Source organism: Scomber scombrus, chromosome 21 (assembly GCF_963691925.1).
Source record: "Scomber scombrus chromosome 21, fScoSco1.1, whole genome shotgun sequence".
Taxonomy (NCBI): domain Eukaryota; kingdom Metazoa; phylum Chordata; class Actinopteri; order Scombriformes; family Scombridae; genus Scomber; species Scomber scombrus.
This window is the reverse complement of record NC_084990.1, coordinates 10,382,251-10,401,235: the sequence shown is the minus strand read 5'-3', so window position 1 is coordinate 10,401,235 and position 18,985 is coordinate 10,382,251. Positions and strand designations below refer to the sequence as shown.

At 40.4% G+C, this 18,985-nt stretch overlaps 2 protein-coding genes across 2 annotated transcripts; both read left to right on the top strand.

Annotated features, from left to right (window-relative positions):
• Positions 1-1,380: 1,380 nt before the first annotated feature.
• top2a (DNA topoisomerase II alpha) lies at positions 1,381-14,029 on the top strand. Its single transcript, XM_062442191.1, has 34 exons — positions 1,381-1,526; positions 1,679-1,769; positions 1,885-1,948; positions 2,117-2,262; positions 2,456-2,553; positions 2,634-2,846; positions 3,164-3,337; positions 3,691-3,792; positions 3,970-4,107; positions 4,193-4,331; positions 4,422-4,579; positions 4,800-4,925; positions 5,188-5,298; positions 5,720-5,825; positions 5,953-6,062; positions 6,247-6,339; positions 6,431-6,545; positions 7,138-7,259; positions 7,674-7,822; positions 8,191-8,422; positions 8,521-8,655; positions 8,810-9,010; positions 9,154-9,349; positions 9,472-9,563; positions 9,660-9,803; positions 9,932-10,015; positions 10,312-10,533; positions 11,375-11,495; positions 11,913-12,074; positions 12,392-12,572; positions 12,671-12,729; positions 12,825-12,947; positions 13,212-13,444; positions 13,527-14,029. The coding sequence occupies exons 1-34, from the start codon at positions 1,431-1,433 to the stop codon at positions 13,671-13,673; spliced, it is 4,683 nt and encodes a 1,560-aa protein (XP_062298175.1). The 5' UTR covers positions 1,381-1,430; the 3' UTR covers positions 13,674-14,029.
• Positions 14,030-15,548: 1,519 nt separating this feature from the next.
• Positions 15,549-16,409, top strand: LOC134003701 (gap junction delta-3 protein-like). The gene has a single exon (XM_062442968.1). The coding sequence runs from the start codon at positions 15,549-15,551 to the stop codon at positions 16,407-16,409; it is 861 nt and encodes a 286-aa protein (XP_062298952.1).
• Positions 16,410-18,985: the final 2,576 nt, after the last annotated feature.

Below are 18,985 nucleotides of genomic sequence, written 5' to 3'. Positions count from 1 at the left end.
TACCAACCAAGGGTAAATACTACTTATTACTACACTGCTCACCTATTATTCTGCAAACACTGAAAATCAGTACTTCAACTTCACAGTGTTTGTTTCATTTATCCAGTGTGCTGCAATATATACAATAAACGTTGTTACCCGTCATTAAGATTACGTCATGTAGATGATATATTTACTGAATTTATCACATTTTCCAAACTACTCAGTTCTCTCTATGCGCTTCAAATAGGGGAAACTGATTGGCGGTCAGAGCCAGTGAGGGCGGGCTTACGCCTCTTTTTTCATCTGTTATTGGTTGTGTACTTGAAAAGGGCTTAACTAAAGCTTCTTATTGGAGGAAATCCTCAAGGGGCCCTTCGTTTGATTGGTCGATGTCGCTGGCGCCAGAGTTTTCGTGCAAGTTTCAAATTTTCAAACAGGTCCAGGTTCTTCGTACCTCAGGCTGCAGTTATTGTTAGGAGTTAGCTGAAGTTGTTTAGGTAGTCAGAAACGTAGTATATATTTCAAGAACCGACGTTTCTTCGTAAATATAAACAAAATGGCTGAACCACTGAAGGTAACGTTACTGTCACTTATATATCTCGTTCAGTTAACGGTAGCAACGCCAAAAGAAACACGCTATCAACGACTACAGTTAGCTAGTACATGCTAATGTGGCTAGTATGATAATGTCCTAATTAGTGCATCGTTAATAATATATGACATTTACTCGAAGTGCGTGATGTTAAAACGCCATAATGCGCTGATTACGAAAACGGAAACATTTCATGTCAGTAACAGATAATTTAACGTGTTAATTTACACGTTAAATCTGCGTCTAACGGTTAAGATATGAGGTCAACCCCTGTTTCCGCTCATGCAGTTTGTCTGGGGGATCTGGTGTTATTTAACATTAATAACGTGACTTTAACATCATTCATTTGCACTACTTTGGTCATAATTATTATCTGGGGGATTATTTGGTCATAATTGTCGAAAATTCTAAAATGGTGAACATGTGACCTCACGTTGGGGAGTTAAATGTGGCTCGTTTTACATTTGGTATGTACTGAGTAAATAAAAGTGTCTGTAACCAGCAAACCTTGGTCCTGACTCTTTAGTTATCATCAAGCATCTGCTCCTTTTAAAGTGTCTCAGCAATAAACAAACTGCGGGTCCTGCAACTTTAAGCAAGTGTTTTGTAGTCTGTGGTCTGCTTGCATGGACGGACCTCTGATTGTCTGAAAAGTAATTACTTGTGAATAAAGTGTGAAGATGTTTTCATCTAGTGGCATTGCAAATGTGGAGGTTGCCTGCAACTGAAGCAGGGCCATTGTTCCTGTATTGACTGCAATGAAAGAAGTTTCATATAAAAGATAACCTTGTCTCTTTCACAGGACAACTTCTTTGAAAACAAGCCTGTGGCAAAGACAAAGAAAGATCCAAAGCGGATGTCAGTGGAGCGGATCTATCAGAAGAAGTCTCAATTGGAGCACATTTTGCTCCGGCCAGACTCCTACATTGGCTCTGTAGAGCCTGTCACACAGGTAGGAAGTCACACAGATCTTTGTGTTTTTACAAACCTTTATTCATGTCCTGAGCTGATGACCTGTTAATAGATACTTACTCTCACAACAGATTAAATATTACAGAAGTTTATGCTCAAACTTTATAGTCACTATTTTGCTTCTTTCTGTAGCAAATGTGGGTGTATGATCAGGATGTTGGATTGAACTGCCGTGATGTGACATTTGTGCCTGGGCTTTACAAGATTTTTGATGAGATCCTTGGTAAGTAAAAAGCTTTTACTATCTCACAATTTGTATCATGTCAAAAGACTAAATGTTTGACATCTCACAGACGGCCTATGATACTGAAGCAATTTCTTTTTCTTTGTCCCCCCAGTAAATGCAGCTGACAATAAGCAGAGGGACATGAGCATGTCCTGCATCAAAATCAACATTGATGTGTGAGTATGGCATCATTGCACAGCCAATTTAAGATCACAAAATATCTTATGGTGCTATCACAGTGTTCCATTGCTTTTAGATTGCTGAATAGTCCTTACATATATTCAGTTTTACTGCCCTCAGTGGTATCAAAGTGACGCATGAAGTGTACATGTTTTTCATTTCAGTGAAAACAACACCATTAGTGTATGGAATAATGGCAAGGGTATTCCTGTGGTGGAGCACAAGGTTGAGAAAGTCTTTGTGCCTGCTCTCATCTTTGGACAGCTCCTCACCTCCAGTAACTATGACGATGGCGAGAAGAAAGTCACCGGTAAGCCTAATTGTGTGATTCTGAAGGCTCATTTGTTTTTCTATTATAAGGACAGTGCATTGCACATACAGTAGACTGATTTATGTAACAGGAAATGTAATTGGGAAAAGTGTGGGTGTGTGGAAACAGCTACAGCCACGTGTTTCGCTAGCACAGCATTATAACCCACACTAAACCAATAATTGTTCTTTAGGTGGACGTAATGGATATGGTGCTAAGCTTTGCAACATCTTTAGCACAAAGTTCACTGTTGAGACTGGCTGCAAAGAGTCAAAGAAGTCATTCAAGCAGGTAGACTGAGCAACGTTTGATCCTTTCTAATCACACTTGTAAGGGAAAAGTGCATTTATTATTGTCCATGTTTTTCACAGACTTGGTATGACAACATGGGCAGGACTGGAGATGCACAGATCAAACCATTTGACAAAACGGAATTCACTTGCATCACCTTCCGCCCAGATCTGCTCAAGTTTAAAATGACCACCCTGGACAAAGATATAGTGGCTCTGATGACTAGGAGGGCATATGACATCGCTGGCGCCAGCAAGGGTGTTTGTGTGTTCTTCAACGGTGCAAAGCTGCCAGTAAGTTAGCATGTTAAAAATTAAAACAAACTTTGTCAATACAACTGCAGGCAGGTTACACAAATTTGGTTGTAAATTCAACCATTATTATTAATTGGGAACCTGGGGGGGGAAAAGTTCAGTAGCAGTTTGACTGCATATCATCTTCGAAGCTTTTTTCCCCATCTTCAGTCTCGATGTATCAATTACTGTCTTAAATAGAACAAACAGGAATAACTACATTACTCCTATTGTACCATTCTTTTCATTTTTTTTAGATTTTACTGATCAATGAATAGAATGTACTGTTAAGTCTAAGGTAATGTCTTGTTCTCCAGATCACAGATTTCCGTAATTATGTGGACATGTATGTGAAGGACAAGGTGGATGAGCTGGGTGGACCACTCAACATTATTCACGAGATTGTCAATGAACGCTGGGAGGTCTGTCTCACCATGAGCGAGAAAGGTTTCCAGCAAGTCAGCTTTGTCAACAGTATTGCTACAACCAAGGTAATGTCATAGTGTATTAGAGCCTCTTTAATCTATTTATCCTATATATGTAACGGTGGGTGTAGGCTTCACCCTCCATGCCAAACCAATAAAAACAATGTTTTGATTAGTCTACCAGTATGTAGTGGAATGGAGTGCCAACTTAAATTTGATCAGATTTTTGTCAGCCCTTTTTAAATTTACATCTTAGAGCAGCTATAAAGCATTTTGAGGCTGACTAAACTAGTTGACCAGCTTTCTTTGGCAGCTAAGTACAAGTTTGGCTGCTCTCCCAGCCACTTGGTGTCACTGTGATTAAGACTTATGATATTTATTCTGTAAATGGGTGCTTATATTTGTCCTCTGGACCCCAGGGCGGGAGGCACGTTGACTATGTGGCCGACCAGGTGGTTGCGAAGCTCATTGATGTGGTGAAAAGGAAGAACAAAGCTGGGGTGACGGTCAAGCCTTTCCAGGTACATTTTATGTTCTAAACTCAAATCTTGGGTTGTTTTTATGAAGCTGAAATTGTGTGATTACATTGCTGCTATAGTTGCTGGAGCAATACTGAACAGCAGAATGAAAAGTATCCCAAACTGTTTCTTTGTAATCAGATCACATAACTCTGTATGCTCTACTTCCTCTCCATCAAGGTGAAGAGCCACATGTGGCTGTTTGTCAACTGCCTGGTTGAGAACCCCACCTTTGACTCACAGACCAAAGAGAACATGACTCTGCAACAGAAGAGCTTTGGGTCCACTTGTCCTCTCAGTGAAAAGTTCATCAAACAGGTGCTAATAAAAGACTAGTATTGCAGTCTTCCCCTCACATTTGTAATCACTTTGCTAACTTCTTATCATTTTCTGTTCTCCACAGGCCAACTCCTGTGGAATTGTGGAAAGTATCATGAACTGGGTGAAGTTCAAGGCTCAAACCCAGCTCAACAAGAAATGCTCAGCTGTCAAACACACAAAAATCAAAGGCGTGCCTAAACTGGATGATGCCAATGATGCAGGTAATGTATAATAGTAACTTTAATAGAGTCTGGCTTTATCAGCAGACATGTTTGTGACCATCGTCCTGTGATAACCATTATCTCTGGCAGGTGGCAAGAACTCCATAGGCTGCACACTAATCCTTACTGAAGGAGACTCAGCCAAAACACTGGCTGTGTCTGGGCTGGGTGTCATCGGCAGGGACCGCTATGGCGTCTTTCCCCTGAAAGGAAAAATGCTGAATGTGCGGGAGGCCACACACAAACAGGTTAGCAGAGTTTTTCGATGGCAGCTGCCATGTTTAGCCTGTCATTAAGCGACAATATAACAAGAAAAGATATAATCAGAGAAAAGCTAATTTTACTGTAATTGTTAATAAATGTTTTGAAGTTAGGCAGAAATAGATGTTTTCTGTCTTGTAAATAATCTGCTTGTAATATACTTAAGAAAGCAGTTGACAGTTGAAATGGTGTGGTCTTCCTTCACAGATTATGGAGAACGCTGAGATCAACAACATCATTAAAATCCTTGGCCTGCAGTATAAGAAGAACTACAGTGATCCAGAGTCCCTCAAGACACTGCGTTATGGCAAGCTCATGATCATGACAGATCAGGTGTGATATGCTGTTTTGCTTGGCTTTTTATTGTATCCAACTTTTCTTCATCATTTAATTTAGTTTCTTTTTAGTGCTGTCACAAACCACCTGTTAAAAACTGCTTTTTATTAAGCCTGTCTGCATTTTTATATAGTTTTGAAGTCAACACCCACTTCATTATAGGTGCAGTGTCTCATGTTAAAATGCAAGTGCTATTAATCTTTACTGATTTCGTTACATTAATATGAATAGCCTCTATGTATCACTGTGTTTATGATAGGATCAAGATGGCTCCCACATTAAGGGCTTGCTGATCAACTTCATCCACCATAACTGGCCATCCTTGCTGCGCCACAACTTCCTGGAAGAGTTCATCACCCCCATCATCAAGGTATGTGTTCGTACCAAATGTCTCAATAAAACCAAAGGATATTTTGTCCAGACTTTCCCTTTTTTTTGGTTTGTTCAGATCCAATTTATTTAGTTACCTGCCAAATTAATGAAAGTAGCTAAAAGATATGGAGATATATTCTATTCAATGTAAAGCAATGTTGATTTTCAGCACTGATGGCAGTTGAAACATGCTGAGTCCCTGAATTTGCTACAACACTGCCATCTGCTGTCAAAATCATGGAAACCACAGAACTGAATTATTTATGGGAAAGCTGCTGTTATGTGTTTTTTTTTTTTTTTTTTTTTTTTTTTTTTTTTTTAGAACAATCCGACCTTTTGTATAAGAGCCACACTAAAACCTTTACGTGATTTCACTTTAATGGTAGGTAAGACATGACTCTACATATATCTCTCTTTAGGTATCGCAAAAGAAAACTCAGATGTCTTTCTACAGTATCCCAGAGTTCAATGAATGGAAAGCCAGCCAGCCTAACACCAAATCTTGGAAAATCAAATACTACAAAGGTTTGTTACAAACCCCTGTGTGGTAGTATAACAGACAAGTAAGCAGCCCTTCATACCTGGCCAATGTCATGGTTCTGGTTTAAAACATCATTGTAAGTTCTATAATTAATGACATTCTTCTAACTAGGTTTGGGTACCAGTACGTCCCAGGAAGCGAAGGAGTATTTTGCTGATATGCAGAGGCACCGTATTCCATTCAAGTACTGCGGACCTGAAGACGATGAGGCTATCACCCTTGTAAGATATCACACATTTATTCAGTTCATTCCTCAGACAGTGTGATTTAAACCTGGTGGTGATCACATCACATTTAGAAAGTAACAACATGATTTATTATAAGTCATATCAAACATTCTGGCCAGGATATATTTAGTAGTTTGTGTGTCCATATCTAAATGTTGCTTCTTTGTCGATTGGTTAGGCCTTTAGTAGGAAGAAAGTGGATGAGCGGAAAGAGTGGCTCACCAAGTTCATGATTGACAGGCGCCAGCGCAAGGAGCACAACCTGCCAGAGGTTAGTTATTTGTTGCTATGATGTTCCAACTATTGGTGAACAACATGTGCTTTATTACTGTTAAATTGAACCTTTTGCTGTCCCTTCACAGGATTACCTGTATGGTCAGGCCCTCAAATCCCTTTCCTACAATGACTTTGTTAACAAGGAGCTGGTGCTTTTCTCCAACTCTGACAATGAGAGGTCAATTCCCTGCCTGGTGGATGGTGCGTGAAACAACTGTTATCACCAAGAACACATTTCTAACTCTAATGGCGCTTTTCCACTACACCGTTCCAGCACGACTCGCCTCGGTTCTTTTTGCGTTTCCAGTAGGGAAAGTACCTGGTACCTGGTCCTTTTTTAGTACCTGCTCTGGTGAGGTTCCAAGCGAGCCAAGCTGGTACTAAAATGTGACGTCGACACACTGCTGGCCGCTGATTGGTAGTTGTCGCTGCATTTTTAAATACCGGCAGCAGCGTTACAACCATAGTTACAGCCATACGGCTCAATTGTCTTGCTTTGTGTGTGACAAAAAGCCTCATACAGCAGCAAGTACACCACTGCCTCAATGTCCTCCATTGTTTATGTGTTACGAAGTCACGGCAGTTTCGCGGAGCCGTGCTATGACGACCCCGCCCACGTTGAGTAGGTACTTTTTTGTAATGGAAAAGGTCTGTCCTGGAACCGTACCGAGTCGAGGCGAGTCGTGCTGGAATTGTGTAGTGGAAAAGCGCCATAAGAAACACTGTATGCTGGGATTAGAAACTGCTCTAATGTTTGTGTCTATGTGTGTATGCATTTGACTGTGCATGTCAGGTCTGAAGCCAGGCCAAAGGAAGGTGGTGTTCTGTTGCTTCAAGAGAAATGACAAGCGTGAAGTGAAGGTGGCCCAATTGGCTGGCTCGGTGGCTGAGATGTCAGCCTACCACCATGGAGAGGTGAGATAACTATACTTGAATCAGCCAGGTTCTTAATGGGTTTAAACCGCTTTTTGTTTTGTTTTTGGGGGGCGGTATACATATTTGTTTTATCTTTTCATAGTCTAAAGTAGCCTGTTGGTTCGATGTTGGACTATTGGCCATTGTAGCACTAATATGTGCTATTTTAGCTTGGATTGTATTTTCTGTTGTACATTGTTATGTTTGCCTATAACATTTACATTGATTTGAAATATCTTTTGCAAGATCTGGTTAAATAAATGTAATTACTTTAATGTTAAATGTATACTAAATAGCCACTCCTTGCAACTTCCTGTTAAATTGATCCGGTGAATAATGTTCTAAAATAAAATAGATTTATTTTATTTTATTTTTTGCGGTACTGTTGATTTAATCACCTTCATTTTTTCCCAGAATTCTCTGATGATGACCATTATTGGTTTAGCCCAGAACTTTGTGGGAAGCAACAACATGAACCTGTTGCAGCCTCAGGGTCAGTTTGGAACCAGGTTGCATGGAGGCAAGGACTACGCCAGCCCTCGATACATTTTCACTATGCTCAGGTCAGCATCCTTTTAACAAACTACAAATGATGTCAACCTACTGGCTTCTGGCACATATATTTAAGTTTGAGAAAGTGTGGTGGAATTAATGTCACAGAATTGATGGCAAAAATAAGTCTTTGTCTTGACATGTAAAAAAATCCAATTTGATGTTTATAAATTACAAATATTTTACTACATTTACTATACTACAATTTGATTTGGTGGTTTAATGTACTAAAGATCTTATTATTGTGACATTGACCTGCAACAAAAGTTGGTTTTAAAACATTATACAAATTTGATACAAACACAGCAAAGGCATAAACATCTGCATAGGCATATTGAGCAAAATCTAAAAATATTCTCCCAAATGTCTGTCCATTCAGCCCTCTGGCCCGCCTTGTTTTCCCATCTATTGATGACAACCTGCTTAAGTACAACTATGATGACAACCAGCGTGTGGAGCCAGAGTGGTACATGCCCATCATCCCCACTGTGCTGGTGAACGGCAGCGAGGGTATCGGCACAGGTTGGGCCAGCAAGATCCCCAACTTTGACATACGAGAGATCGTCAGCAACATCCACCGTATGCTGAACGGAGATGAGGCTCTGCCCATGGTGAGGCCAGGAAATGATTGGTTGCTTTGTGTTGTAGTGAACTAAAGTTGCAGATTTGATTAAAAAGCATTTTGTTTGTGTGTTGCCTTTCCCCATAGCTTCCAAACTACAAAGGTTTCAGAGGCACAATTGAGCAGTTGTTGGACAACCAGTACGTAAACAGTGGAGAAGTGGCCATTATTGATGACACCACAATTGAGATCTCTGAATTGCCTGTAAGAACCTGGACACAGGTTAGTCACTAAAGTCTTGTCCTTTCTGTTGTGGATGTATTCATGATGTTCTATCAAGTTCATTAATGATGTTCATAACATAGACTCAAATTTAACTGAGGCTTATTCATTTTAATGACCTCTACGTTATTTCACCCTCCTGTCTGTGGTCTAGACCTACAAGGAGAATGTTTTGGAGCCTATGTTGAATGGCACAGAGAAGGTTCCTCCTCTGATCACGGACTACAAGGAGTACCACACCGACAGCACTGTGCGCTTTGTGGTCAAGATGGCTCCAGAGAAGCTGAGGGAGGCAGAGGCTGCTGGTCTCCATAAAGTCTTCAAGCTGCAGAACTCTCTCACCTGTAACTCTATGGTAAATGAAAAAATGCACATATCTAATATGTCCTTGTGACTGAGGATGAATCAAGACTTTTTTTACACCTCACCATGAAATGGCAAGGATGTCTTACCATAGCTTAGCCTGTCGCCAACCTCAGTGTTTGTTTTTCCTTTTAGGTCCTGTTTGACCATGTGGGCAGCCTCAAGAAGTATGAGTCCGTGCAGGATATTCTCAAGGACTTCTTCGAGTTGAGAATGAAATATTATGTGCTGAGAAAAGACTGGTTGGTTGGAATGCTGGGGGCAGAGAGCGCTAAGCTCTCCAACCAGGCTCGCTTCATCCTGGAGAAAATCGAGGGCACCTTGGTCATTGGTCAGTAGCTTGTTATGGCTTCAGTTTAAAAGACACATCTTCTGAAATTGAATTATGTAGATTGTAACATTGAGTCCACAGTTTTTAAATTTCTTTGATCAAGATTATCCTTCTATTTACAGAGAACAAGCCAAAGAAGGAACTGATCCGCATGCTGCAGGAGATGGGCTATGACTCTGACCCAGTCAAGGTTTGGAAACAGGCTCAAGAGAAGGTAGGTGGTGGTGAAAATGGCTTCCAACTACATGAATTAGGAATCCAGCAAGCTGAGCAAAATGACATTACATATAACAGTATATTTACTCTTTAGAATGAGGTGGAGACAGAGGATGGAGAGGTGGAAGAAGCAGAAGAGGACAACAGTGGACCAGACTATAATTACCTGCTGAGCATGCCCATGTGGTTCTTGACTAAGGAAAAGAAAGAGGAGCTGTGCAAACAGAGGGATGCAAAGGTATGATTTTGAGCTATTCTGAAATCTTGTAGAAGGTATTAAACAACGTGACATTGAAACACTTAAATGGATCTATTTCTTGGTTATGCTGACAATTTATATATTTTTATCCAACCACTGTTCTGTAGCTGACAGAGCTGAACACCCTGAAGAAGAAGATTCCATCTGACCTGTGGAGGGAAGACCTTGCTGCTTTCTCCGAGGAGCTTGAGGTAATGGCTTTTATTCAACACATCATACTGACTCGTACACTACTCATGCATCTTGTCAGTCACGTTTTGTCAGATATCTCCACCGCAGTTTCAGAAAAACTAACTGGCTTAATTGAATCATATTAGCAATCCCACATGATAATGCAGACATATTGAACCCTGAATATTGCTATATTTGTCAAGAAATATAAGTTTGGGGAAAATTAATGAATTCAGTTAAAGGGTGTAGAATCCCTAGTTACAGTCAGAGTTGTCACTGTAAAATTTCCCTCTTGAATTGTTCCCTTTTTGTTCAGCGTATTGAGGCAAAAGAAAAGGAGACTGATTCTGTGCCCCAAGTTAAGGGGACCAAAAAAGGCAAAGTGGTGAAGGTGAAGCAAGAGACTATGCCCACGCCACAGGGTCGACGTGTTGTCCCACGCATCACCAGCACCATGAAAGCTGACGCTAACAAGAAGGCTGGCGTTAGCAAGAACGCTGACAAGAAAGGAGATGGCAAGATCGGCAAGAAAGTCAAGGTATGTCGTCTCAGAATACATCACACTGGTCCAGGTTAATCTTAGTTTTACTGTAATTGTTGCCTGAAGGAGAGTTTTGGATGTAATTCTATGCAGGATTTTAAAAAAACAACAACAATGTATAGACTTGTACAAAAGTAATCCCTCTCAATCAAAACTATGACCCTGTAGAAGTGAGTGGCAGTGTATTTATCTATAGAGACCATTCCACTTGTATTTTCTTATTATTTTGCTGAGTTCGTGACATTTCTGGGCGTGAAAACTGTGAGCAGTGGCTGTAGCACCCTGCCAGTAACAGCACGAGAGGTGTGAAATCACGACTTTTAGCATTGTGATTAGATTACAGCTGTCTCCTCTGCTCCGCTCTGTCTATGTGTCATGGCTGTATAAAGACCTGTAGGTCGGTGTGTCTGTTTGCTGTTAGCTGAACTACACACACACACACACACACAGAGAGAGAGAGAGCAGAGACCACAGTGGACAAGATGAAGCTCTGCATTCACACAAAGTCTGGCAATGCACAGGAGGTGTGAGCGTGTTGGTTTGTGGTTTAGAATATAACCACATTGAAGCAATCCAAAAAAAAAGTTTTATTTATCTGATTCACAGTTTTGTTCTCGCTAGCGCTGCTCGCTCTCTTTATTCATTTTCTAGCTCAGTCTCGTTCGCTTGCTCGGTGAGACAGGGAGGAGAGGCCAGCTTTGATTGCTGCTCAATATACCATTTCATTATAGGGCTTGATGGATAAATGTAGTATTTAATTGTGCGATGGCAGTGTCATTGAAATGTTGTGTGTGTACAGCAAGTTATATTTTGCTTGATTCCATTTCTGTAATTGTAGAGGGAAGATATAGTCATGAAGATGGAGTTTGGAGAAGAAGAAGAGACTCCAGAGCCAAAAGAGGAGATGGCCTTGGCTGCTCGACTCACCAAGAAAGTAAAAACTGAGGGGAAGGGTAAAGGTGAGAACGAACACTGTAGAAAATGTTCCATTGACCATTTTGAGTTTAGTCAACAGTTCAAAAGTGCCCACAGAACAGACTTTGCCAGAGACCAGACAAATATATGTTACATTCAGCATGATCTGTTCCTGTACAGTTTTTTATCATCACAACTATTAGAGAACGTTGTAGATCTGACTGCACAATTTATCTTGTAATTTAACGTATTCATACCTCATAAAGTGTTACATTACGCCCTAACCCTAAACAAAAAGTGCTATAAAAGTGTGACCAAAGATATTTAACAATCATTTTTGTTCAGGTACAGTAAAACATTACAGATTGCACCTTTTTTAAATGGTGTACCAAGATGTGCTGTAATTTAGCTTCATTGCACTTTTATTAAAGATGACTTTAACACTTTTTCCGGTTCAATAGTGTCAACGACCGGCAAGCAGACCACACTTCAGTTCAAGGCTGTTGACAAGAAGCCCAAGAAGAACCCGTGGTCGGACGATGAGTCTGACGTCCTGTCCGACGTTGACATGGAGGCAGAGGAATTTGTCGCCCCCAGAGAAAAGGTTCAACGCAAAACCAAAGGTGAATTCACTGAAATAACATTACCACTTTCCCCACAAAGTACATGAGTCAAGATGTAATCTCTCCAGAGATGTTTGGATCTTTGAATTAAAACACTGATAGAGCTCATTTCCTGAGGATAATTGGCTCTGTTGTCTCAATTAATCCCAAACAGCACTTTGCAACCACTGTTGGATTACTCAGCTTTAATTGGAGGAATCTAGTAAAACCAATTCACTCTAATTTTTATAAAAGCAAAAAAATAAAATATTATTGGTGCTTCAAACAAACAACCCGCAGTAAACTAAACCAAGCCTTTCTGTTGTCTTTTGCTGTAGCTGCGGTGAAGTACAGTGTGTCCGACAGTGAAGATGAGGAGTTCGATGACTGGGGGAAGAAGGATGCTCCAAAACGGAAAGCCGTTATCAGTGATGATGATGACAGCTTTGTCCCAGAGCCCACCGCCACAGCTAACAGTGATGTGGACTCTCCAGCCCCGCCTCCAAAAGCTCCAGTGACGTGAGTACAAGACCTCAAACGACCTCACCGCAAAGCTTTTTCAGTCCGTTTTATTTAATTTACCTCAAATCTATTTCCTCTTTTTTTATCTTGTGCAGGAAGAAGGTGACAAAGAGCAAATCAACAACCTCGAGACAAGCTGAAAGCAAATCAAGCTGTAAGTATTTTCATGTTACACTAGTGTGAAGCGCTTTAGAAATGTCGGGCCAAGGGTCTGAGGTGTAATTATTTGTTCTTGATGGATATTTGCAGCTCCGTCTGATGATCAAGCACCTTGCGCACCAAAGGCTGCAGCTCAACGTAAAACCAAAGAGGCTGCACCCAAGAAACCCGCCGCCGCCAGGAAACCAGCCGCATCCAAGAAGAAGGCTGCAGGTATTCAGACGAGCCTGTTGTCTCAAGTGTGATCAGACTTGTTAGGAACAGCTTGATGTGGTTTATGTCACACAAATAGAAGAACAGATCTTACATGGTTGAGATTTTTCAGATAAATCTCTGTTCTAATTTTTTTTTTTAACTATCACAAAAGTCAAATTGTTTAATATAGTTGTACATTTGTCACATACTTTTCTTCTAGGATTTTCCTTCTAATTTATATGATTAACAGTCTTCTCACATCAGCCGTTAATTTTGTTACAGATGTGAAACAGCCATCCATCCTGGAAGCTCTTTCTAAACCCCAGCCTTCATCCAACACTGCTGCCAAGAAAGACCCTTCATTTGACTTCAGTGACTCAGAGGGAGAAGTTAAAGCTCCAGCCGCAAAGGCAAAGCCTGTTTTCAAACGGAAGAAGGTCGTGAGCGATGACTCCGACAGCAGCTCAGACAACCTCATGTCACGCCTCAAGGCCAAATCATCTGTGGGCGGCAAGGTCAGTTTCCATACATTGTGCTCTCATTTCCAAAGGAAGTCATTAGAGGTTTCATAATCTATTAAATTCTCTGTTTATGTAGAAAACCAAGATGTGGGAGGAGGACGACAGCTTCAAGATTTCAGATGGGGAAGGGAAATCGACAGCTCCTGCACCTGTGGCACAACGAGACAAGCCCTCTCGTGCCAGGAAACCTGTAACCTACACCCTGGACTCAGACTCTGATTGAGATCTTGTCCATAAGTCAGTGTCCACATGGTGTTTTGTTTCTTTGAGATTTTGTGGAGATAACTTCTTAACTTGTAGTTTGTGCCATGTGATTAATATGGCTCTGCTTTTATCACTTGAACTGTTTCTATTGGACCTTTATGCTCCAGTTTGTAACTTGAAGAAATCTGATTTACTGTGTAAAAAAAAAAAGTTTCTCTTCCTGTCAGAAGTTTCAAAAATCCATTTATAAGTACAGTTTGTCTTAGATATGCTTATTTTTTAGTTTCTTGTTTTTTCTACCTTTGTAAACTTGTTTGTGTTGTGTTTCGTCCTGTAAATATTTCAGTGGCTATTCGTTTTATATTCTGAAAAATAAAGTTGACTTGTTCATTGGGAACTGATTTTTGAATCGTGAGTTGCGTGAATGCCTTGCTTTAGGACTAACGTCTTCTGAAATAAATAATGGGTTTATTTTGTTTGTGTCTGAACAAGTCAAGTTGTCAGTGGGAGTATTCGAATGGCATGTTTAAGGGTGGAGCATCAGTTTGATGTGTTAAATAGACTGCGGTGTAATGAGAACAAATCATTGGGGAGGTTGGATGGGTAAGCAACATTTTAATTTCCACCTGTTCTTAATTCAGAAATTGACTTTATGTCCGTTCGAAGTATGTAGACATGAGTGTGTGAGTAGTAAGACAGACTTTTCCTTATCTAGCATTTCAGTGCTGCATTGACAAACTGGTTCTTAGTCGTCTAGCCACTAAGAAGCAATCAAAACAGTGTCACTTCTTGCAGAAAAGAGCAAACTTTGAGTTTTAAACCGCTAAGGAATGAGTACCCAGTCCCACCATGTTGCATTGCATGTTCTCCCTTGTGACTAGGGAAACTGGTACAGCTTAGTGGTACATCCTGCCATTTAGGAAGCTGTTTGAAATGCTCATCAAGACTTCGCCTCTCTTGAGTCAACATCAGTTTTGTCTGGGACTCTTGATGGGTACAGATTAGGACGTGGCAGGAATTTCCTGAACTGTTGCCGCCCTCTCAATTAGAACCAGTGACAAACTTCAGTCACATTTGGAGAACATGTGAGAGGAATATTAGCTGGTGTGGTCATGAACATTTTGATCATGACCACACTTTTTTGTTTAAATCTTCCTTTGGTTTATCTGAGGAGCAGAAGAGCAGAAACAGGATTTTTAACGCTCATCGGAAGGAGGGTCAGGTTTCGCATGCCTCTGCGTAAGGTAGATAAAATGCCTTCGGGCTAAAACTGTTTTGTCATCTTGGTGTTATTGGCTTGTCCTTGTATGCTTTTCCTGGGAGAGACCAGCAAGCAGCTCTACCAGCCTGTTTCCTTAGTATCACAGCAGTACAAGTATCAGCTTGTAGTTAATCGAAGCTGCATTCATACCTGTTGTGCCCTTTAATAATGTACAGATCAGTGGACAAGAACCAGTATTTCTCTTGTGCCTGTTTAAACAAGTTGTTAAAACAAGATTTGTTTCTGAACATCAGCTGTTTTCTTATCGGTCTCTTTACATTTATCTGTTAAATTACACATCATTAAAACTATAAACACCATGGGGTTTTAAATATAGGCGTATATTATGGTTTTATTCCTTGAGTCACATGCTTTAATTGATGTGATTGCAAGTAATAATCAGATTTGTTTTTTTATTTCAGGACATTGGAACATGTTGTCACTTAAGGTGCATAAAGTGTTGAGAAGCAAACTTTGACCTGCAGGTTTTGGTCATGATGAGTCATGAACTGGTGGCAATAAGACACATTTTGGTCTCACTCTTCGAACAGAGAGCGCATTTCATGTGACACTAACAGGTGGATAAACCCTCAAGACTTTCCAAGAAGACATTCCTGAGACGGTGGTGCAACCATGGGTGAATGGGGCTTCCTCGGAGCACTCTTTGATAACCTCCAGGCACACTCGCCTATGCTTGGTCGTTTCTGGCTCCTGCTCATGCTTGTTTTTAGGATACTGATTCTGGGTACCGTGGCCAGTGACCTGTTTGACGATGAACAAGAGGAATTTGCCTGCAACACCCTCCAGCCAGGCTGCAAACAGGTGTGCTACGACATGGCCTTCCCGATATCCCAGTACCGATTTTGGGTCTTTCACATTGTCCTCATCGCCACACCTTCCATGCTTTTCCTCATGTATGCCATGCACCACAATAACAAAAAGGACAGCCGCCCCAAAAGCAGCCAAAGTAGCAGCCAGGAATACAGAGAGACCCTTAGTTTAAGGAGGCTGTACATGATCAATGTGGCTTTTCGAATAATTGCAGAAGTCGGCTTTCTGGTGGGCCAGTGGTTTCTGTATGGTTTCACTGTGAACCCCCAGTTCCCTTGTAGCCGCTTTCCTTGCCCCTACACAGTGGACTGCTTCGTCTCACGCCCTGCAGAGAAAACAGTCTTCCTCTACTTCTACTTCGGCGTTGGGGTGTTGGCAGCGGTTTCCAGCTGTGCAGAGCTCTTCTACGGCTCCGCGAAGTGGTTTTGTTGTAGCTCGGAGCCCTTTACCCCGGAGCGTTCCTGTGACTGCCAGAACCTTCACAACTTGAAGACAGAGGAGGCAGAAGGGGAGGAGAAACCATTAGGAAAGGCAAGGTCAGAGAGTGCACTGGGCAGCTTGAGGCTGAAGGGGGGATCGCTGAGGAGCAGTAAGAAGGTCTCCAGCATCGGGCAGAAGACAAGAAACGGCAAATATGTGAGCAGCAGGACACTCATGGTGTGAGATGTCCAAACATGATGCGACTTCTCATTTTTATTTGAATTTTGTTGCTGCATTTCTAAAACCCACATGGCATTTCACACAATATATCCCACCGTTGATGAGTGAAGGTTTTTTTTTATAATGGGAGACTATCAGAAGATCAGGAAATGAGCAAAGTCAAGGCAAGACTGATGGTTTTGATAAGGTGGAGTTATGTAAGACATTGTTTGCTGGTTTGCTCTGATTAATCATTACAGATGGTAAACAAGGAAAACTGTTGGAATACATCTGATAAACAAGTTTCACACTGATTGCTTCTTGGTTTAAAAAAATCCTGACTGGACACCGTTATGCCACACCTTTCAGCAAGTGTAGATAGTGTTATCTATTCATGTCGACAATCACATTTGAGGTCTGTTGTAGTCTGTATTTTTCCTTAAAAGGAATAGTTACACATTTCTGGAAGATTTAGACTCTCATGTCTGTAAAGTAGTATCAATCTTCTCATTTAACTCTCAGTAAGAAAGCAAAGAAGTGTATTTCCCAAAATGCTCAACTATCAAAAGTGTGGACAGTTGGTATGACAGTTATAATGACAGGAATGTTAAGGAGGTTCATCTGTGTACTGATTTTTCAATGTCCTTTGTTAATTTAATAGGGAGAGACATGTTTATCAGTGTTGTACGGTTGTCTTGGTTTAAGATTTTTGGTTACTAACAAGACAAGTTTCAGAAAGGGTTTATAGGTTGTAATAAATGGCTTTTTGAATGGTTCATACATCACTGAACTTTAATTCGTTATCAGTTATAAGAGTAACTTTTACTTTGCCAGATTGTGAAAAATCCATTTGATATATGAAGTATGTCTTCTGGTAAAGGGTTGAATTTACTGTGTAACTAACAGAAATGATCCAAACAGGAAAATGTTTCACAATTTGTCTACTCAGAAGTTGCTCCTGTGAACGGTTTATAACTGATCTGGTATTTTATTTATTAACCAGGTATCAGATTTAAAAGGCAAAAAAAAAACAACCCTACAACCTTACAATCACAATTTACTCATTTACATATACAATTCAAATCACTAAGTAACAATCATTACATTGTGCCTATGATCAGCTGAGTTAAATAGCTGATTTTTAATTCACATTTTTACTTTTCAATAAATCATAACTCACTTGAAAGTGGCTGTGAGAGAGCCAACAGAGACTGCATGAGATCTCACAGTTGTAGAACAAGAGCAGCCCGTTTGCTCATACATGAGCTCCATCTGGTGATCGCATGGTCACGAATGAATGAAAAACTGCATACTTTAAGGCCTTTTGTAAGATCAACAATGTTTCATCCTATTTTTTGTCCCCTGAATGATACAGATGTAAAACAGCTTTCATCACATCTGATATGACTGAATTTTTTTTCTTTCTTTTTTTTTGGCACTTATGTATGCATATTTCTGGTTAAGTATCATGCTTGTTTTAAAATAAAGTGTGCTATGAATGGACCGCTTGTATCCTTAGTATGCCGTACAAATCTTTCCACAGTATGCCTCTATTTAAAGCATGTATCTTGAGATAATCTGTCAAATGGCGTGGCAGAAACAAGCTCAGTGGCATTTCATAAATGCATTGTTGCCTAGGTTTTGTGGACATGTAACTCTGTGCTGCTTGGTTCATCCTGCATGTAGAATATATCATTTTATCTTTCCATTTCGTCATATGTTTGATAATCGAGGACAAATAATTAAAACAGCTCATGCATTTGCTGACTAAACACACACACACACACACACACACACACACACACACACACACACACACACACACACACACACACACACACACACACACACATACACACACACACACACACACACACACACACACACAATCTACCCTCTGGTTTACATTACCACAATTTTGTTTGCTGTGTAAAAACTACAAGAAATTAGTAGAAGTTATTACTCATATTACAGTTGTTTTTTTGTCTTAAATATACCTCATTAGAAACGGTTGCGACTTTCTACAAATTTGTATCTGTATGGAAATAATTTGACATTTTATAGAAATAGTAACAAGTATACAATAAAACTGTATCATCACATCACATTTAATAGTTGTATAAAATCTAAATGTATCATTAAAGTTTTATGCCTCTATGATCCTATTGATACCTGCCTAGCAACGTCAAACATCTTTTTATGTTGTTGGGTTTATTTACTTACTTATTACATATCATATTTTCACTTTTGGAATACTGAGTCATGCAATATCAGCTTTACAGCATGAATCTGAGTATGTAACCTTGCATGAAAGCGTCACGTCCACTGCCTCCTTGTTCCAAGTGCTTTTTGTCAGCAGCAGGTGGCAGCAGCGGAACAGGAGACTCTGCTCACTTGAATAATGAAGTTCTCATTTCCAGTAAGATGACTTCATTTGCAGGCACATTATCCCGATGACAGCATCCGCACTTTCCTGTCATTACAGGAGCGGATTCATTTTTTAGGATCACAGCATGATCCTGGGGATTGGGGACATTCATTCATTGGGAGCATTCATTCAGCCTTTCCACCTTGAAAATGCTAATAGCTGCATGTAAATT

Coding starts and splice junctions, on each gene's coding strand:
- top2a (XM_062442191.1), top strand. CDS start 1,431: ATGTCAGTGGAGCGGATCTATCAGAAGAAGTCTCAATTGGAGCACATT. Junction 3,793..3,969: donor TGACGGTCAAGCCTTTCCAG/GTACATTTTATG, acceptor CTCTCCATCAAG/GTGAAGAGCCACATGTGGCT. Junction 7,823..8,190: donor TACATTTTCACTATGCTCAG/GTCAGCATCCTT, acceptor CTGTCCATTCAG/CCCTCTGGCCCGCCTTGTTT.
- LOC134003701 (XM_062442968.1), top strand. CDS start 15,549: ATGGGTGAATGGGGCTTCCTCGGAGCACTCTTTGATAACCTCCAGGCA.